The 22494-nt window shown below is 42.7% G+C and overlaps 1 protein-coding gene across 3 annotated transcripts in view; it reads left to right on the top strand.

Moving 5' to 3' along the window:
* AKAP6 (A-kinase anchoring protein 6) overlaps positions 1-22494 on the top strand; it is a 384054-nt gene that overhangs the window by 72753 nt on the left and 288807 nt on the right. For all 3 annotated transcript variants that reach the window (XM_075926957.1, XM_075926955.1, XM_075926956.1), the window contains one exon: positions 4805-5162. In XM_075926957.1, the coding sequence (XP_075783072.1) occupies positions 4839-5162 (324 nt within the window). In that variant the 5' untranslated portion in view covers positions 4805-4838. The remainder of the gene's footprint in view (positions 1-4804; positions 5163-22494) is intronic.

Raw genomic sequence — 22494 nt, 5'->3', positions numbered from 1 at the left:
CAGGCCTTGTTAATGAGGATCCATGGTGTTTTATGTTTGTAAGAAATCTTTTACCTGCACATTAGAAAAATGAAAGTTATATATTTTACATTTTAACACTGTCATTTTTGTGGAAAGAAAATGGATTTTAATACCAACTAGAATAATAATGCTGTTAGTTTATAATGCTGGAGAAAGCCAGACTGTATGGTCTACTCTGTAAGGACAAAATGCAGGCGAACGGGTTCCTAAAGGCTGCTGATTACATGCACTTTCACTGCAGCTGGAGGTGCATACTCCATGCACCATGGGCAAGCTTTTGTTTGCTTCAGTGGAATCCTGCTTTAATTTTTTGATTATTGCTCTAGTGCTGTTACTGGATTTGAACCACAATAAAAACTCAAACAAAAAACCCCACCCCAGCCTTCCAGAGTTTGCATGAAGCTTAGCTGTATGTAGAACAACCAGTAGGCCTATACTGCATTTCCTGTGTACCCTCATTATATAATGAAATGAAAGTAACTAATCTGACTAGAAGGCATGCTCACTTGGTAATGTTAAACTTAGAGAAATATGGATACTGTGTGTGGCATCAAAATTTCACTGGTCAGGAGGAAATACTATTTAGAGAGTGCTTAATATAATACAATTGTGCTTATTAAAACAGTCATTTCTGATACAGTACAATTAGAGTTAAAAATTTGTAAATGTAAACATTTGTCTAACAAAGGCTATATCTAGACTGCAGAGTTATATTGGAAAAAGATACACAAATTGCAAACCACAATTTGCGTATCTTTTTCCACTTTTTTTCAGAAGAGAATTTTCTGAAGTTTGGCTTATCTACATAGGTTCAAATTTTGGAAAACCCTCCTCTTTCAGAACATCCCTTATTTCTCATACAATGAGGAATACAGGGATGCCTAAAGAACGCATCCGGTTTTTCAGAAACTGTTCCGAAAAAGTGGACACGTTCCTTGGAAGTAGCAGTGCTTTCCCAAGATACCTCTGATATCCTGGAAAGGCTCTGTAGTATACACATAGCCAAAATGTATTTTAAAGTATTTAAGCTGGAAAATGTGTAGAAAAGATGGATTTGAAAAGTGATCAGCATTTTGAGGATATATTTGTAACTATGGTTTTCACAGTCTTGCATATTTTAGCAGTATTGCAACATGTTTTAATTTCTGAATAGGTGAAAAGGAATTTGAATGAAAAGTTGCACCATAGCTCAGCACCCTGAGAATCATCTTTGGTTCTCTCGCTCTCTGATTTTATCATCAGTTTTTAAATTGACCCAGTTAAATATTTACAAAGCTAGCGGCAGCTGCAAATTCGGATTCATGCATGACTGCTGATTACACAGAATGTGGTTTATCAAAATAGAGGTAACATAGGAAGACAGAAGCAAAATGGCATAAAGATTATATTTTCTGGCCTGACATCCTTTCAAAACTGTACTGATAGGCACAAGCCAAATCTTTAGGATTGCAGAGGAAATGGACCATTGTTGTGGATAGTTTTATGGTACTCTACCTGCATGTGGTGGGAATGGCTTGATGCAGGGAGCACCACATTAAATATTCAAGCATCACAATCCAGTGTTTGAAGTATAGTAGAGCTGCTTACTTTTTCTAAACTAAAGATGTACATTATAAACTGTAAACTTATCCTAGGAAAAATTCAAGATGGAGAAACTGGAATAATGTCCGTGTAAGGACTGAGGCGCTGAGTCCCATGGCAGTGACTACCTCCATAATTTCTGCAATTCAAGAAAAAGCACCACAAAAGAATAGTTTTAAGTCCTATAGCATCTGATGAATAGACAACATTTCTGTTAAGAAGTCTCCAGATACAACTGGCCTCGTTAAGCTGTTGTATGCAGATATTGAATGTGGCTTGTTGTGCTTCATCACATCATATGTGCTTGGCAGAAGAGACAGTGCTTTGTATTAGCTTTAACAGAGTGCTATTGCAAAGGTGGTTCTATCTCATAAGATTCAGATCTAATTTTAAAGAGCTTCAGGAGTGATTGTAATCACATAGCTAACGAAGATTTTTACAATGCTAAGGTATTTTGCTTTATAAAAGGCCTCATGCTGACATCCAGGTTCCTGGTTCCATAATAATGCTTTATTGCAGCATCCACTTCCGTTTGCAAATAACATAGGACAGGGACAATGCAAAATGCTTTAAAAGAAAATTTCAGTGCAACTGGATTTTGCAGCCTGTTGCCTGACCCCCCTGTAGATAGAGAAAGTTAGAGAAGTTACCTGAAGTGCCGAAGCCAGGGAGACATCCTGGGAGGGGAGACTGACTTCAAGGTGAGGAACAGCTCTTGGTTGTTGAGCATGTGTCAGCCGATGGTCAGGGCAGTGTGTGTGTGTGTGTGTGTGTGTGTGTGTGTGTGTGTCACACCCAAGTCTTCAACTGCTGGGACGCAAGGTCCTGTTGCAGCGGGCAGCCTAGGAGGTTGAAGGGCGCCCCGAGCAGTTTAACATCCGTGTCTTTACCGCTAGGACCGGGATTCCATCGCGGCAGGCAGCCAACAGGTTGACAGACGCCCCAAGGTTTATAGGAAGAACTTATTACATCTCAGATTTTAACTGCTAGGATACAGGATCCCTTTGCAGCAGGCAGCCTAGGGAAGGCTGAGAGATGCCCCTATGGATCTGTCCCCTGGAAGCGATACGATCCAAACGCCCAAATTTTCCCTATACCTGTTCCTTATGACCGGCTGAAGTTCTTTTAAATTGTACTTGGTTCCGTTACAGCAACTGCAGGAGTTAGGTTAAAGCTTGAACAGTTACAGGTTTATTAAAGAAGCTTAAAAATCATATGGTTACAATGGCTATTACTCTATTTCTTAACTGCTAGCAAATACAGATCAAGAAAATAAAGATAGAAAATAGAAATAATGGTACCAAGTGACAGCTTAATCTTTAAAGAGCTCTAAGTCTATGTGTACACTTAAGACAAAGGACCACATCCAGGTACAATTTTTACCCCCTTCTGTGCCTCTCGACTCCAGCGTATCAGGCCAGTGCCGGTCCCTCAATTCCTAGGAAAGACGAATACAAGATGGGTGTCCCCGTGGAACCTCAGGAGGTCAAACACCTAACCCGACCAGCAGATAGATGGTAGATTGACGCTCAGAGTAAATGTGCTGCTGGACCCATCTTTATACCCATAGGGGCCCGTATCCTCTTTCTTATCTAAGATGCCAAATTGTATTGGTCTGTCTTTGTGATGCCAGTTCTTACAAGGGAGTTTCAACTTAATTTACACTTGCAAGAGAGAGAACTAAATTGTGAGTACTTGACATTTTTTTACTGGACGAGAGATTCCTCCCCCCGCGGACGGCTGTGTGTTTGTATCAATATAGGTGCCAGCCAAGGCAGTTCTCGCAGCCTCAAGGTCAACAATTGGCGTATCTCTGCTTATAGTTGTCAAGGGTCACTGGGTAAGCTAGCATATCTGGGCCTCCTGTTCAAGGCTTTCAAAGACTAAGCTGTTTTACTGCTCTGTGTGCCCTGCATGCTTCCGGCAAGCAAAAATGGATGTTACAGGGGGTTCCTGTCTGACTACCGCATGGTTGCCTGGCTGGCCGCCTCCTCATCATTGTCCTCCTCCTCTGCCATCCTGTTCTCCTGCAGGCTGACACTAGGCATGTCCTGGCTGGATTCTGTGACAACGACAGGGGAGGTGACTGGTTGCCACCTCCCAGAATGGCATTGAACTGCTCGTAGTAGTGGCAGGTGTGCAAGGCATCCTCATACTGTGTGCTCTGCTCCCTAGCCTTGTGGTAAGCCTGATGCAGCTCTTTGATTTTCATCCAACTCTGATTGAGGGGCCTGCTGTGCCCTTTCTTAGCCAGAGTGGCAGTGATCCTGATGTTGATGTCAGCATTGCACTTCTTGGTGCGGAGATCCTGGAGGGTGGACTCCTCCCCCGTACCTCGATGAAGTCCAGAATCGCGGCACTGGGCCAGGCCAGAGCTCTTCTGCATCACTGGGCAGTGGAGGCCATGGGAGTAATGGAAGTGCTAGCAGCCATCAGAAGGTCTGAGGAGACATTGGGGTTGCTCATGTCTCACTGTAGTTCTTCCTTGCACAGAGCTTGAGAAACTAGTGACATGGGACAAGCTCTTTGCTTGCTTCCAGGACTTTTGCAGCTCCACAGGAGGAGAGCAGCAGTGGAGATGCCAGGTGTGGCCAGAGCGGTCAGAGCTGCAGCTGCAAGAGGCCTTTGGAGGCCAATTATTTTAAATTAGTAGCACTGGAGTCTCCACACAACTATTATTTCAAAATAACTATTTCAGATGTAGAGTTACTCCTGATGAAAAGCAGCAGTACGCAGTTTGAATTCTGTGGATTGGCAGTGTGGATGCTTTCCTTATAAATTCAACCTTGAGGAAGTTAGTTCAGGGCCGATAGTGGAACCTTTTAATTTAAATCTACATATATGTTGACAACAAACAATAATTGCAAAGTATTATTCACAATATCTTAAGTACTGTATTTATATTCAGCTAGGATACATCAGAAAGTTCTATCAATTGTGAAAATCATAAACTGACTTTTAGAAAATGCTGATTTTTTTTCTAGAAATAAGGAAATGTGATAATTTGTACTTTTCCCAATTAAGGAGGTTAAATTAGGTAAATTAGTTATTAATCAGTAAGTTTATCCCTGAAGTTATTAATGAAATAGATTTTGTATATTGAAGAAGCCACACAGCATGCCATGATCTATTTTTATCTCTAGTGAGCTAACTGAATCTAAGATTTGATGTCAACTGTTATCATCTTTGTTTGTCTTTGCAGGTGTTTTGGAAAGAGTTATGGTTTAGATTTTCCCATGTTAGTCATGGATGTTGCACTTAGCCCCATGAGGTCACAAGAACTGGATCCCATAACTACAGATGCATCCCCCATGATCATAAACATGACTCCTACTGCAGAGCAAGATGGTGGAGAAGATGCAATGAAGGAACTTGATTCTGGCCAACAGTATGAAAAGCCTCCTCCTCTCCACACAGGGGCAGACTGGAAGATTGTTCTCCATCTGCCTGAAATTGAAACATGGCTCCGGATGACATCAGAAAGAGTCAGAGATCTGACCTATTCTGTCCAGCAGGACTCAGACAGCAAACATGTGGATGTACATCTAGTACAGTTAAAGGTAAGATAAAATGTATGTTTCATACCAGCCACATTTCAGCTTTACAAGTAAGAGACACCTTACGGACCACTCTTGATATGTGCAGAAGGTGTCAAAAATTGCCCTATTGCACATGACCATTCCTTGCTAGAAAAGAAAAGAAATAACATCCTATCCCGGGGAAAATGGCAGGTGTGTTGTACTTAAGATATTTATATATTTTTATTAACACAATAAATCTATCAGATTTATTGTACATGTCCAAACTGTACTTAACGTAGCACTAACTGAGGTCTAGTCCAAAAGCCTACTGAAGTTAATGGAAAGAGTCCTTGTAACTAAAGTCAGACTTGAATCAGGCCCCAAAGCTCTTAAGATTGCAGTCCATCTCATGCAGTTCCCCAGTGACCACTTCTATGGTGGTTCTAAAGTCCAGGCCCCCAGTCCTGCAGAAATTTGCATCCATGTTTGATTTGAAATGGAATTATTTACATACATCATGTTAAACATACATGTAAGACTTTGTCAGTTCTGAGCCTGAGTAAGCAACATATAATGATCAGATTTATAAGATGCACAACAATAAAACTACAGGTTAATTTTTAAGAACAAAATTGCATTAACATATATGGACATACAAAAATTATTCCATAACAGGGCTTCTTTCAATAAATCATTTACAATGCTTTTTACATAGCTAGTTTTAAATTTCAACAGTCAATTTTTAAGATTCTTTAAAGAAATACAGGGTGAAGTACAGTATAAGAGAGCATTTTGTATGGAAGGAAGTGCTTGTGTGCATGGCTTGGTCTGCCGCAGCAGATTAAGCATGTCTTTGAAGACCAAAACAACCTCCAAAAATAGCAAATGAACGTTATCTCTTCAGACTGAGCTGTCTTCAGAGTTCTGCATTCTGAGGCCTGTGATAATAAATTATGCAAACCCAGGATTCATTGGTACTCTGCATTATGATTTTCTGTGCATGCTAAGTATAAGAAGAGGGCTTTAGGAAATCTTGAAAACAACATTCTACAAATGAATTCCACTAATCCATTTGTGATTAGTGCAGAGCACAACACAAACAACACAGAGGGGACAGGTCTTGATTTTTTGCCTCTGACATCTCAGGCAAACAGACGTAGGCATCGCTGCAAAGGAGACATGTTTAACCCACATGAGATACAGTGCCTCACAACCCATTGCAATGACCAGTGTTCCCTCTAAACTGCATGGCACAGGGAGCCCGTATAGGATATTTTCATAACAAAGTAAAAGGTATAACTTCAGACTCAGATTTGCTGATTAGGCTAAACAGGAAGGATATCAAACACACAGTTACACACTTCCTGTCAGTCTGAATGAAATTCAGTACGAATAAATGTAACTCATGATTGTAGAGAGAAAACATCAATAGCACAGAGATAAACTGTATGGGAGACTGCTATTAATAAATAAATATGAGCACATGGTGCATTACAGTCATCAAACTTGAATCTAATTCCATTCTCAAATGTATAGCTACTGTAAGAGCACTAAAAAATGAAGGTGATAATATTGCTCTGTTTTGAGCTGGTGTGCCAATACTAGGAATATTTTGTGTATTTGTAATCAATTCTGCAGTTTAGAAAATATATTTAAAATAACTTAGAAGACAAAGGAGAGCAGCAAATATTACTGCTTGAAGTATGACATTTACCAGTAAAAGAAGAGACTAAGAACTGTTTTCACATTGAATAAAAATGATGACTCAAGAAGAAAGGATTGGTAGATGAATACCTTCAAGACAACAGCACAAATGGAAGGAGAGAATGTAAAGCTTGAACAAAGAGCAATGACAAGGAAAGAAAAGTTGAAGGTTGGGTATAAAAAGAACAATTAGGCAAGGGAGCTACACCCTATCCTGTCCCTCTGGGTAATTTGCCCAGTTAGTGGTCAGATCCTCCATGGCCCCATCATCATAGATATTCACAAACAGGCTAAGTAAGAGGTTATGCGCTGAGTACTCCTAACAAATTTATCACAATCACTGGTGAAAACAGCTGTGTATATGATTGCCAGGAGAAATGGGTAAGGCCTGAAGGAATAAGATGAAGAAATTTGTTAGATCTAGTATAATTTTTAATGTAGTACAGTCATGTAATGGTTGGACTGAATCATTCAGAATACTCGAGGAGCTGATAGAGGAGGTATCTCAGCCTTTAGCTATCATCTTTGAAAAATGATGGAAGACAGGAGAGATTCCAGAAGATTAGAAAAGGGGAAATATAGTGCCCATCTATAAAAAGGGAAATAAAAACACTCCAGGAAACAACAGACCAGTGAGTTTAACTTCTGTGCCAGGAAAGATAATGGAGCAAGTAATTAAGGAAATCATCTGCAAACACCTAGAAGATCATAAGGTGATAGGGAACAGCCAGCATGGATTTGTAAAGAACAAATCATGTCAAACTGATAGCTTTCTTTGATAGGATAATGAGTCTTGTTGATAAGGGAGAAGCGGTGGATGTGGTATACCTAGACTTTAGTAAGGCATTTGATACGGTCTCACATTATATTCTTATCAGTAAACTAGGCAAATACAACTTAGATGGGGCCAGTATAAGGTGGGTGCAAAGCTGGCTGGATAAACATTCCCAGAGAGTAGTTATTAAAAGTTCACAACCCTGCTGGAAAGGTATAACAAGTGGGGCTCCGCAGGGGTCTGTTTTGGGACTGGTTCTGTTCAATATCTTCATCAACGATTTAGATATCAGCATAGAGAGTACGCTTATTAATTTTGCAGAAGATACCAAGTTGGGAGGGGTTGCAACTGCTTTGGAGGATAGGGTCATAATTCAAAATGATCTGGACATTTTGGAGAAATGGTGTGAGATAAACATGAAGTTTAATAAGGACAAATGCAAAGTGCTCCACTTAGGAAGGAACAGTCAGTTTCACACATACAGAATGGGAAACGACTGTCTAGGAAGGAGTACGTCAGAAAGGGATCTAGGGGTTATAGTGGACCACAAGCTAAATATGAGTCAACAGTGTGACGTTGTTGCAAAAAAAGCAAACATGATTCTAGGATGCATTAACAGGTGTGTTGTGAGCAAGACACGAGAAGTCATTCTTCTGTTCTACTCTTCGCTGATTAGGCCTCAGTTGGAGTATTGTGTCCAGTTCTGGGTACCGCATTTCAAGAAAGATGTGGAGAAATTGGAGAAGGTCCAGAGAAGAGCAACAAGAATGATTAAAGGTCTAGAGAACATGACCTATGAAGGAAGGCTGAAAGTATTGGGCTTGTTTAGTTTAGAAAAGAGAAGACTGAGAGGGGACATGTTAGCGGTTTTCAGGTATCTAAAAGGATGTCACAAGGAGGAGGGAAAAAACTTGTTCTTCCTGGCCTCTGTGGACAGAACAAGAAGCAATGGGCTTAAACTGCAGCAAGGGAGGTTTAGGTTGGACATTAGGAAAAAGTTCCTAACTGTCAGGGTGGTTAAACACTGGAATAAATTGCCCAGGGAGGTTGTGGAATCTCCATCTCTGGAGATATTTAAGAGTAGGTTAGATAATATATATCAGGGATGGTCTAGACAGTATTTGGTCCTGCCATGAGGGCAGGGGACTGGACTCGATGACCTCTTGAGTTCCCTTCCAGTCCTAGTATTCTATGATTCATATGTAGGGAAATGAGAGCTTAGAATCAAAACCCTGAAGAAGATGAAGTAACTTCTTTGTCACTTGCTTTGTTCTTCCCCAGATTCAATATGAAGAAGCCTCACCAATGATGTTATTCTGTGTGGATGTAACAATCCTGATCTGAGAACATTAAAACATTTTGTATAAGTTACTGCATATAATTAAACCTCTGGTAGATAGGTAAATATTGATTTTACTGATAGGGAGATTAAGTGATTTACTCTGGATTGCATTGACAGTAAGTGGCAGAACTAAGACTAGAATCCAAAATTCTTGTCCACCAATTCCATATGCTAACTATTAGAACTGCTTACTCACATTTGCCCATAGGACCCAGTCCTGATAAACCCCAGTATCCATGGAGTCAGTTAGAGGATCAGGGCCTTATTGTTTTAAAAATAAAAATACTTCAGGTTTTTTTTTTTAATAAACTTGCTATATTCTAATGTGATAATGCAACAATGAATTATTTATGTATTTCTCCAAATCTTTGACATATGGCGTGAAATTTTAGTTCCAAGTATTAAACCACTTCCTTCAACTTTTACTGTGGCCAAGCCACAGGAGAACATGCTTCATTCAATTTGATGCCCTTTCTCAGCTACATAGCTGTCCCAGGTTTTCTTTTTGTGACAACCACATTGCTTAGTATTCCCCTCTTTCTGGACTGGCATGAAAGCAGAGGTGTCTCTGGGTGCATACTCTGGAAGATAAAAATTACTAAAGGAGCAAACTTGTATATGATAGATGATGTTAGTCATAACTGAGGCACCAGAAATTACTCCCAAGGTAAGAAAGAGACAAGTGAAAGATAAGGGCTCTTCATCTGTCTAGAGCAAGCATAATAGCTCCCATACAAATCTCCAGAGTCCCTACTTTGAAAGGGCTGTCTTGGACTAATCAGCTGCCAAGACAGTATTGCCAGCTCCATCCATTCAGAAATTATGAGCCAGCTAGGCTCTAAAAATTGTAAGATTGCTTTAAAAATCATGACAAATAATATGTTCTGGATTCTTTTTATTTGCCTTCTGGTATTTCAACCTTTAGGGTTCACATTTTAAAGCTATCTTCTACAACCTTGAGAGCTAGAAACTTACTCTTAAAAAAACAAAACAAAAAAGCACAGATTCTCAGCTAATAACACGATTTTCAACAGCTGCAGCTCTAAAGAACGCCTACTATAATTGGACTTATGCTAACATCATGAGAATTGGGAACTCTGAAAAGAGTCCTGTGGAGCCATAGATATCGGTGTGTAAAATAATATGAAGATTACAAAGACCTGGCCAGGATTCACTGGATATGGACACACAAAAACTGCTCAAATTATCCTGTTTTTTAAAATTCCTAAAAAGAAATGACTGCAAACTGTTAAGTCATGAAAACAAGGTGACTTAAAGTGTAAGAATTAACTGCACTTTGGACATGAAATGGATTAGAAAATGAAAGGATAGTGAAAGATGAGATGATATTGTAGAGCACTGGAGCAGGCATAAGTATTAAAAATTAGGGTTTACAGCAGCACTGAAATCCTTGAACCGGGTTTGCAAACTGGCTAAGAATTGAATGGGGGTGAATGACTTCCTGCTGAGTGAGTGTGTGTGTGTGTGTGTATGTGTGTGTGTATGTGTGTTTGCTTCCCCCAAAATCAAAAAGGGTTGATGATTTGTATGTCCATGAAATATAAATATGGTTGTGTTTAGAACTAGAGTGAAATCTAAGGCGGAAATGTTTCATTGGTGATGTCACTGTTAATACGTTAATGCAGTCTTTGTAGGAACTTCCTGATAAAGTTTAGGCACCTGGTGAAGGCACCCAGACAGAAAACTCTTAAATACATTCTTTTCCATGTACAGTACTAGTACTGACATGTGTAGACAACAATTATGTGCCCTCTCACATAATTTACTTTTGTAGTGTGCTTTTCATATTGGAACATTGCATCTAATTTTATTAAGTAGTTAGAATAAATTTATTATTGTTGTGTTATTTTTCATCAAAAAATGTGCCTGCATGTATGAATTCACACAGGCATGCATGCATATACATGTATGCATAAACATGAATCCAAATTTTCTTTACAAAGTATAGTTTAGGCTTCTAAACTGTTTATGAATCTCAGCCAGCTGTTCTGCTTGAAGTTTTAATTCAAGGTTAATTAAGGAAAGCAGACGTAAGTAGAAGAATTTATCCATTTTCAGACTAAAAATACCTGTGTCTGAGATGATGATGATCACCATTTTCATTAAAACAAATGGATTAAAATGATCCACAGGTAGGATTTTTTCCCATTTCTTGTGGAGTAAATGAAGACTACTCCAGACTTTGTTTTTTATTTTCTGCACTTTTCTGCTATCACAGGTTTTGATATTTACTAGCAGGAATGTTGGGATAGCCAATTTTCTGTTGCCCTGGTTATAAGCGTGTGCACTGACTTTGAGTCTGGACTGTTTATGATTTGTTTCTGGTTATACAGTAGAGTTAAGAATGGATAGTGTCACACTGTCCCCTTTGGATACATCAACTTCCAAGGGGACTCACTGCACTTCAAAGCATTATTATCCTAGTATTGCATGGCTTCTATATACTAATATCTGTGTGGAAAAAAAATGTTGAACACATAATTTCTCATCATCTGGCTGGGTTCCCTCTGGTACCATGTCATTTGGTATAGGAAAGTCAAGCAAGTTATCAAAAGTGAATATTAATATTTGGTGATAGTATAGGCTGCTTGGAGATTTGCCTATTACAGGAATAATATTTGGGTATGTCTTGATATTGTTGACCGAGAGCTTTGTTTTCACATACAGGAGGAGTGTTTAGGTTAGGGATTCTATGGGCTCAGGCTGCACATCAGACTCTTTTCATTTCTCTCCATCATCTTTATTTCCTAATCCCTCCCTTCATGTCTAACTGTCTTTATTTACATAAGAACGGCCATACTGAGTCAGACCAAAGGTCCAGCTAGCCCAGTACCCTTCCTGCCAACAGTGGCCAATACCAGATGCCCCAGAGGGAGGGATCACAACAGGTAATCATCACGTGATCCCTCCCCTGCCACCCATCTCCAGAGAAACAGAGGCTAGGGTTACCATTCCTGCCCATCCTGACTAATAGCCATTGAAGGACCTAATCTCCATGAATCTATATAGCTTTTTTGAACCCTGTTAAAGTTGTAGCTTTCACCACATCTTCTGTCAAGGAGTTTCAGAAGTTGACTATGTACTGAGTGAAGAAAAACTTCCTTTTGTTTGCCTATTAATTAAATTTAGTGACCTCTAGTTCTTTTAATTGTGGGAATAAGTAAATAACTTTTTCTTATTCACGTTTTTCATACCAGTCATGATTTTACAGACCTCTATCATAGCCCCCCTTAGTCTCTTCTTTTCTAAGATGAAAAGTCCAAGTCTTTTTAATCTTTTCATATGGGACCTGTTCCAAACCCCAAATCATTTTTGTTGCCCTTTTCTGAACCTTTCCCAATGCCAATATATCTTTTTTTTAGATAAGGCGACCACATCTCTACGCAGTATTCAAGATATGGGCGTACCATGGTTTTATATAGAAGCAATAAGATATTTTCTGTCTTATTCTTTATCCCTTTTTAGTGACTCTTAACATTCTATTTGCTTTCTTTTACTGCCGCTGAACACTGAGTGGATGTTTTCAGGGAACTATCCACAATGACTTCAAGGTCTTTCTCTTGAGTAGTTGTAGCCAAATTAGTCCCCATCATACTGTATATACGGTTGGGATTATTTTTTCCAATGTGCATTAGTTTACATTTATCAACATTAAATTTCATTTGCCATTTTGTTGCCCACTCACTTAGTTTATGAGATCTTTTTGAAGCTCTTCACAGTCTGCTTTGGTCTTAACTATCCTGAGAACTTTGGTATCATCTGTAAATTTTGCCACCTCACTGTTTTCCCCCTTTCTCTAGATCATTTATAAATAAGTTAAATAGGATTGGTCCCAGGACAGACCCTTGGGGGACCCCATTAGTTACCTTTCTCCACTTGGAAAACTTACCATTTATTCCTACTCTTTCTTGTCTCTTAACCAGTTATCAGTCCACGAAAGAACCTTCCCTCTTATCCCATGACAACTTACTTTACTTAAGAGACTTTGGTGAGGGACCTTGTCAAAGGCGTTCTGGAAATCTAAGTGTACTATATCCATTGGACCCCCTTGTCCACATGTTTGTTGACCCCCCTCAAAGAACTCAGGCAGTTCTCTTTCTTCCCTTCATTTTTCTGCCCCAAATCATTTCCCTTGTTTTCTCTCTCAAGTTTCTCCTTTTTCTCCTTCACCTCTCTTGATTTGCTTCTGTGGTTCCCCCAAATACCCATCCACAAACTGCCTTCTCGTCTCCTTTCTTATTTGTCCTTCACCAGTGCCCATTCACCTTGCAGCCAAGGCCTGTTTTTCTGAACCAATGGTACATCCTGAAAGGGCAGGACCACAACAGAGCACATGCTGAAGAAATATTTTCTGCAGTAGAAATGGAGAATTAGGGAAAAAGGCAGTGCACAGTAAAATTTGCACAAGCAAGTGGTTGCATCTTTCTCTGCCTTTCTCCACTGACTGATTATGTCTGCTTTTGTTAGAACTATAGTGTCACAGAAGACTTAAAAGAAGGTATGATAAAAATCATTATTTTAGTATGCTCTTCAGTTTAAAAAGACACAAAATACCTGGGCTGACTGTAGGGTTTTTTTTGTTTTGTTTACATAGCTTTAGGATCAGATCTTTCAAGAACCTCAGATACATACATTTGTGCATGCACACTGCATTTGTACTGCTGGGCTCTCTACACACATGTATATAGGCAAGATCTCTGCTCCAAAGGCATTGCTTAATGCTACTGCAGTATAGGAGCTGATAGCTGAGCTTGCTTTGATTTAGCTTGCTTGAATAACAAGTGAAGTTACAGCAGAAAGGTTGTAGCACAGACTAGCTCTGCCTGATCCTCACCCTGATAGATACTCAAGCAACTGTCCCCTCCGCCCCCATGCTGCTGTGGCTTCCTTGCTAGTGTTGTACAAACTGGCTTTGATTTAGAAGTATCAAAGCAAGCTGGGGTAAAACTACACATGCTGTGGTCATACTCTGGTGTAGACACAAACTGGACATTTGTGTCAAAATCCTACTAGGTGCTGAGCACCTTCTACTCTCATTGACTTCTATGGGATTGAAGCCACTCGGCACTGTGCAGGGCTAGAACCATTTTTTAAAATTGAAAACAAGCTTTATAATTTCCTGTGCACATTATCTGCACAATTGGCTCCCTACCTTTGTGTGCATATTTGTGCCTTTGCTGTCTGGAAAATCCGACCCTTATAAAAGAGAAGCAATTGTTCTTGTTCCTATATAATTAGTTGATTGTTTTTAATAGAGAAAATTAATAGGAAAACAAGTCTACAGTGACCTTCCACTACCTTCCACCAAATGGAAATTTTAGAAAAGTCCCAAGTTTACTGTGCTAAAACCCAATTTGGCAAGCCTTTCTGTGGGGTGGTACCTTCTGAAAACAATGGGGTTCCGTAAGGGTTTAGGAACAGCATGAAGAATCTGGGCTTGAGTGAGCAAGTAGAAATTGCTCCATTATATAAGGAATTCTGAGTTGAACATTTGCAGAGAAATGGTGCATAGCTGGATCCTAATCCTGCAAATATGCACCCCTGTAACTTTGAAAAGGGAAGTAGCTCCACTGAACTCAATGAGACAACTCGTGTGCAAAGTTAAGTCCATCATTAAGGGATTGCACACCCAAGGCCATAATGACTGCGCAAATAATCATATTTTTTAAATGTTTTTATTTGTTTGGATGTATATTATAAAGCAATAAAATGCTTAGAACTGTAATACGTGTATTTCTGTGAGTAAATATTTGTACTGTCTTTAGGTTTTGCACTTTAGAATACAGGGAATCTGTGCAGAGTTTAATTACCAAATTGATTCACTGTTATAAGATTTTTTTTTTTAGGAAAAAGATTTTATGTTTAAACCAAATTATTAGTTCCTAAATATTCTTTGTTGTTTACATAATTAAATATATCTCACAAAGTATTCTGACTACAGTTTCCTTTTTTGGTTTTTTGGAAGTGAAATAAAATCTATTAATAAACAACCCATAAGAAAATTTCAGTTATTGTAAATTCAGTGCTATTCCCTGAATATCTAGATTTGATGTAAAATCATAGCCTGTTATGTAAGCATTTAATAATTTCAAATTTTAAAAGGCAGCGACACATTTTAACTTTAGTGTTTTATAAAACCAAGTAGATTTGAACTGCAGTTGCATCACAGCACCATCTAGTGGTCTAAGAAAAGCAGAAAGGATTTCCTGTCATCTTCTTGTGCAAAAATAATACCATAAATGCTGAGCTGTTAGCAGGCCTACACATTTGTTTGTAGCAGCAACAGGAAAGTCATGTTTCTACTTTTTTAAATGTCAGTTCTGTGTCTGAAAGCAGTTCATCACTGATACAGCATGTCATGTAGTAAGTCTTACAAACTTACATTTTGACCCTGCTGTCCTTCAAGCAGTGTCATATTATACACACTTTTAATAAACACACATTGTATAAATACATATTATGGAGAGTGCATGCTGCTAAGTGTATAATATGTATTTATACGATGTATGTTTATTAAGAATGTGTGTATACGATTCTCATTTTTTTTAGTGTTTTATATGAGAAAAATAGTGACACAGTTGTGCTGAACAGGTCATGCTGTTGATAGGTTAAAGGAGATCCTGCAGGGTTTACCCACAAAAGCTCATGATCCCATATATATATTTTTTTTGTTAGTCTCTTAGGGTACGTCTACACTACAGCGCTAGTTCGAACTAACTTAGTTCGAATTAGTTAATTCGAACTAAGCTAGTTCGAACTAGCGCATCTAGAACTAAAAACTAGTTCGAACTAGCGTTTTGCTAGTTCGAACTAGCGCGTCCACACTGATTGGACGCAGGGGGGCATTTAAGGGCAGCTGAAACCGGTTCTGGCAGGGCATCAGGTCAGCAGTTGCTTTGTGTGGCTGCTGTCTGAGGCTATCTGAGGCTCGTGCTTAAAGGGACCCCCCCTGGACAGCCGGTTCTCAGCTTTTCCTGCTTGCTTGCCAACCTCGCCGAGGGACAGCAAAGCGTCGGTCTCTGTGCCCGTCTGTGTCGGTGCTTCCCTTCGGGGGGGCCGCCGCAGGTGGCAACATGGAGCCACGGCTCGCCCTGCACCTTCTGGTGCACGTTCTGGACTTGCTGCTGCAAGCCTGCCAGCAATGGCTCGAGGCTGCCTGGCACCACCTGGGGAACGTCAGCCCCCTGCCTCTCCGCCTGGCCGCCCTGGGGGCCGTGGAGGAGCCGCGGCGGCGCCCCGGCACCGGCGTGCCCCGCCGCATCTGGCGTCTGGACACCAGCAGCGACTGGTGGGACCGCATCGTCCTGGAGCGCTGGGACGACCGACAGTGGACCCAGAACTTTAGGATGAGGAGGGACACCTTCCTGGAGCTCTGCGAGTGGCTCGCCCCTGCCCTGCAAAGAAGGGACACTCGCATGAGGCCCGCCATCCCCCTCCAGAAGCGGGTGGCCATCGCCCTCTGGAAGCTCTCCACGCCGGACAGCTACCGATCCGTCGGGAACCAGTTCGGCGTGGGGAGATCCACTGTCGGAGCAGTGCTCATGCAGGTACGGCGCTCGTCGGCCACCGAGCCGGGGGGGAGGGGGGCTGCGAGGAGGGGATGGGCCGCCCCAGGGACAAAGGGGGGGGGCGGGAGGAGGCGAAAGCGCCCCGCACCGGAGGGGTCGGGCTGTCCCGGCCGTACTACACGCCGCCAGGGGGGTTGCTTCCGGGAGTGGGGCGCGGGGCACTGCCAGGGCACGCACGCTCCCAGCCACCCGGGCGCCCCACTGATTGACGCTTTGCTGTGTCTCTCTCCGCAGGTGGTCAAGGCCATCAACCGGGTGCTGCTCCGCAGGGTGGTCCGCCTCGCCAACCCGGATGCCGTCATCCGGGGATTCGGCGCCCTCGGCTTCCCCAACTGCGGGGGGGCCATCGACGGGACGCACATCCCCATCCGTGCCCCGGAACACCAGGCGTCCCGGTACGTGAACCGCAAGGGGTACTTCTCCGTCATCCTGCAGGCCGTATGTGACCACCGGGGACAGTTGACGGACATAAATGTGGGCTGGTCCGGCAAAGCACACGACGCCCGGGTGTACCGGAACTCCTCCGTGTGCCAGCGGCTGCAGGACGGGACCTTCTTCCCCGACCGCCACATCAGGGTCGGGGACGTGGACATGCCCGTCTGCCTGGTGGGGGATGCCGCCTACCCACTGCAGCCCTGGCTCATGAAGCCCTACACGGGACACCTCAATCCCTCCCGCCAGGCCTTCAATAACAGGCTGAGCAGGGCCCGCATCGTGGTGGAGGGGGCCTTCGGGCGACTGAAAGCCCGCTTTCGATGCCTCCTCACCCGTCTGGACCTGGCCGAGCACAACATCCCTCCCGTGGTGGCGGCATGTTGTGTGCTCCACAATTTGTGTGAGCGGAAGGGGGAGGCTTTCTTGCCAGCCTGGATGGCTGAGGCTGACCGCATGGCTGGACACTACGGTCAGCCCCGCACCGCCGCCGTCCGGGAAGCCCAGCGGGGGGCCATCCGGATCCGGGAAGCCCTGCGGGAGAGCTTCCAGGTGGAGGAGGAGGAGGACTGACCTCTCCCTGCATGCCCCACCGGGGCCTTCTTCCACCCTACCCCCCCCTTCCCCTTTCCCCTCCCTACCTACTGTCAAATAAAGACACCTGTTTTTCCAACAAAAACGTCTGTTTATTTCAGAGAACTGGGGTGGGGGAGGGAGGAATGAAGGTGGGAGAAGGGAGGGGGAAACCTGGGACGAGGGAGCTGGAAGGGGAGGGGAGGGAAGGGAGGAAGGGAAAGGAAAGCTCAGGGGTGGGAGTCTGGGTGCCTCTCCCGTCTCGCCACACTGCGGGTCCGGGGGCGTCGGTGGGGAATGGTTGTGGAGGGGGGGGCAGAGAGGACAGGGGGTGTGGAGGAAGCAGGAGCGGAAGCAGGAGGAGCAGGAGGAGCAGGGGGAGCAAGAGGGGGAGCAAGAGGGGGAGCAGGGGGAGCAAGAGGGGGAGCAAGAGGGGGAGCAGGGGAAGCAAGAGGGGGAGCAAGAGGGGGAGCAGGGGGAGGAGGAAATGGAAAGCGGTCTAGCAGGCTCTGGAGGTGGCCTCGCAGGGCACGGCCCTGCTCCTCCAGGGCCTCCAGACTCCTCTGGCGCAGCCTGAGGTCCTCCTGGACCCAGTGGTCCTGGAGACGGAGCTGTCGGTCCAGGAACCGGAGATGCCGCCTCTGGTAGTCCTCCTGGTTCCTGGCTGTCCTGCTTGCCCGGGCGCGGGCGGCTGCTGCAGGCGGGGTGGTGCGCCCTGCAGTCCCCGGTGCTGCAGCTGTGGTGCAAGAAGACCAGCGGTCAATTACCCCAGGGGCCCAGGTGTGTGAAACCCAGCTCCCCTCTGCAAGGCCAGGGCCCCTGCAGGATCCCCAGCTGCTGCTCCGTAGTGGGCAAGGCCCAGGCGCACGGTCCCGGGGCTCCCTCTCGCCCCAGCCCCCCGTACACATAAGGGGAACACGAGGGTACTCACAGGTGGATGCCTCCCCGGCCTCTGATGATGCAGGCGAGCGGCTCTGTGGGGTGCTTCGGGGGTCCCGGGTCCTGGGAAGGCTGGCAGCAGGCTCCTGGCTCTCAGAGCCCTCTTCCTCCTCCTCGGTGTCCAGGAGCGGTCCCTCTGCCCCGGGGTCAATCACGTCCCGGGGGGCAGGGACGGCATGAGGCCCCAGGATGCGGTCCAGGGCATGGAAGTGGGGGCAGGCCTCCGGGTCAGCCCCTGGCAGGCAGGCCCGGGAGTAGGACTGCCGCAAGTCTTTAATCTTGCAGCGCACCTGCTCCCGGCTGCGCTGGTGGCCCCTGGCGGCCAGGCTGGCAGCCATGCGTCCATAGACGGCCGCGTTCCGGTGGCTAGTGCGGAGATCGTGGACATTTGAGGCTTCCCCCCAAACCTCGATGAGGTCCACGATCTCCGCACTTGACCAGGCGGGCGCCCGCCTTTTGCGCCCCCGGGCAGGCTCCCGGGAGCCGCCAGGCTGGTCGTGGGGAGCAGTGGAGGGCTGGGAGCCCTCGGATGGCTGGCTCATAGTGTGGCAGGTGCAGGCTGTGCAGGCACGGGTGCTTGCAGCCTTGCAACTGGCACAAAGTGAGTAGCCAGCCCGTGGCCCTTTAAGGGCTCCGGGGCCGGGAGGGGGGCAATAGAGTTTCCCTGGTGTTGGCCAGAGTGGCCACCAGGGAAACCTGGGAAGCCTTAGCCTCCCACTAGTTCGAACTAAAGGGCTACACAGCCCTTAGTTCGAACTAGCTAGTTCGAACTAGGCGTTAGTCCTCGTAAAATGAGGTTTACCTAGTTCGAACTAAGCGCTCCGTTAGTTCGAATTAAGTTCGAACTAACGGAGCGCTAGTGTAGCGCATAGGAAAGTTAGTTCGAACTAACGTCCGTTAGTTCGAACTAACTTTCTAGTGTAGACATACCCTAAGATGCCAGAGGATGACTCATTATTATAATCAGAGTAGTTTCTCTTGGGATAGCAGATCTCTGATCTTTCAGTTCTGCACAAATTACTAGCTAAACTAATTGTCATCACCCTGTGAATTTATAATACTTTTCATCCAGGGAACTGAAATACTTTACAAAAGCTAGGTCTACAGTGCCCTACCCATTGCATTGCTAAGGTAACTGGAGAGCAGACAGGAGGAAGCTAAGTGACTTTACCATGCTTTTGCTGTTTGTTTGTAAAGTCAGGAAAGTCTCCTACTTTCCACAAGACACAGCTGTTTTTTCTACCCCAGTTGACCATGTTCTTCTGCAATAATTTGTCTGGTCAGTGAAATAATTTTATTATTAATTTTCCCACATATTTTTAAACTGAAATGGATTAGTATGCTTTTAAATTTTATAGTTAGGTTTGCTACAAAATTATTTTGCTAGGAAAGATTCTAATGTCAATATTAGAACCTTTTTGGTAGCATTTTGCATTTCACCTGTTGAAGTTGAATATCTAAAATACCATTATGAATTAAATAGTCCATAATGGATTTTGTTAACGTCCTTTAATAAGTTAGTGGATATCTAAATACAGAGGTATGGAAATCTGATCTTTTCATCTGTAGCTATTCAGTGTTTTCTTCACTACAGATCATTGATTAAGCAATAAAAAGTTCATAAGGTGGACTCAATTTGCTCACTTTTCTTTTAGCATTGGAGTTCAATAAGGGACTGAGACACAGCAGGCTGATATACATACAGTTGTGCATATTAATTGCTAGTGTGAAGCAATGTAAAGACTAGAACCAAAATGAATTTGGTGATGAGAGAGGTCCTTAAACAGGCTTTTGAACCTCTGATAAGATCCAGACTTACATTCTATATATCACATTTCTCTTGCAATTACTGGTTCATGGTAAATCAGAAGAAATAAGGTACTTTCAGTTCAACACTGAGTAAAACTGTTTGTTTTCTGTGGCTCCATTTCATAGCAACTCAGATGAACTGAAAGAACAGCTGAATAATTTGATATTGAAAGCTTAAAGGTCATGAACATTGGATGTAACAGCTGTTTCCATTAAAAATATTTAGTATGATGTAATTCCATTGCCTAGAAATGTCTGGAATGTGACAATCAGTCTCTTGGAATAGGACTAGTGAAAACCAGTTTTAACTAGTTTTTCATTTCCTAGGGAAGACCATATTTAGGGTGCTGCTTGATTAAATCCAGAAGAGCATAAGCTAAAACTGTCATGTGTGTCTGAATTGTTAATCAATATGAAATATTTGAAATGTAATCTTGAAAAGGAATTTTACTGAAGTGCTTTACTCAGCTTTTGCTTTTTGAAAAGAATGATGAAATGGTACCATGCAAATGTTTGGCTTCATTTAGTAACCTGCTGTTAAAATGTATATTTCTTAAAATGTCAGCTCAGATTTAGTAGTGATAGTAGGGCTGAAGATTTTTTTTAAGTAATACCATGTTTGAAACACCGTGTCGGTGAAATCTGCATCTTCATCAGTTTCCCATGAGCTCCTCACTAAACCAGAAAACTATACATTTTGAACAGTCCTTTTAAAATAAAAATGTTAAACCTCCAGGTTTTCATCTGTTCCCCTCTGTTTTCAGTCTGTGCTGGGTGTAAGTGGAAGATATACAATGACAAGGGGATATATAATAGATCAATTTTGTTCATGAAAATCAGTAATTAAATCTCCAAGGTATTACATTTACTGAAAGGATGTCTTAATGCATATGCAGTTGTTCTGTGCATCCAGTCAGATGCATCTTTTCACACCATGTTTCTTAAAGAAAAAAAAAAGATATGTAGCAAATCCCACATTTTGTTACAAGGTTTATCGTGGATTCATTGTTAAGAGTTGTCACACCCTCTGAAGCGTGAGACTTTGTCCCTTATAAACATTTGATCCTGTATTAGCATTGATACAGAGTTGGTCCCAAGAGTACATATTGTGAACCAACCGGTTTTTCTCCACAGTTGGGGTGAATTGCTCATGAACCAGCTGACTCAACTGGTCACTGCTTTCTTAACCTGAATTGAGTGAGTTGACTCTATGTAAGTGTCTGGTGTGAGGAGGGGAATTATATCATCTCAGATGCAATTCAACTGTACTGCCTATACTGCTATATGGACCTTCAAAAAAAAAAAAGACAATCTATTTTAATCTTCAGAAAGCAAATCAGTACCAGATCACCCATCTGACATTTGCTACATTCTATTGCAGTTTTGAAGAGGCATCAAGCAAAATTTAATTGGTCAAACACAAAATAAAACTTCAAAACAAAATAGAATATGCATGTGAAAACTGGTACCTATAACACAATAGTAAAAAATACCCTCACAATATCCAACTCACTCAATAAAATAGAAAAAATAAAAATGCTAAAATAAAAGAATCAGATTAATTGCAAGATTGATAAATTTTACCCAATGTGTCAGACACTTATCAATAATGTGAATTTGTAATCATACAGCGTTCTGTGCTCTGCTGTCAAAATACAGCATAAGAATAATATAGAAACTCAAGCCCAAATAAAGGGTATATTGTTTGCCTTCCACACAGACTACCAAACAATCAAGCAATGGGGAAAAGGACTGAAAAGAAATTGTGTGATTTCAGAAACCCTACTGTGCCTAATGAACTGGAGACATCTCTGGCAAACAGTTCATATTAATACATCTTATAATAAAGTAACCTATTACATCTATTTAAAACCCATTAATAACCCATAATTATGCAAATTAGTCATGCCTGCCATCTCATGGAAATACTGTACCTTAATCGTACTCTGAAAGTATACCTGTTATAAGGAAAATATATGAATCATCAACCATGCTCATGAACTTAGTTTCAAATCATTTTCCTCAATCTCAGCCCACTTTTCTATTTTCAGGATAGCTCACCACAGTGCCCCTCCACCACAGTGTGCCAAGAATTATTTGTCTGGCCTAAAACAATGGTTATCAAATCCACTTATGAAGTCTATGGAGTCATCTAGTCTCCTTAAAATACAATATTTATTGTATGGCTGGTAGGCAGAGTATGTATAT

This window comes from Pelodiscus sinensis, chromosome 4 (assembly GCF_049634645.1).
Source record: "Pelodiscus sinensis isolate JC-2024 chromosome 4, ASM4963464v1, whole genome shotgun sequence".
Lineage (NCBI taxonomy): Eukaryota > Metazoa > Chordata > Testudines > Trionychidae > Pelodiscus > Pelodiscus sinensis.
Note: the sequence above shows the minus strand (reverse complement) of the source record. Positions and strands in the feature narration are given on the sequence as shown.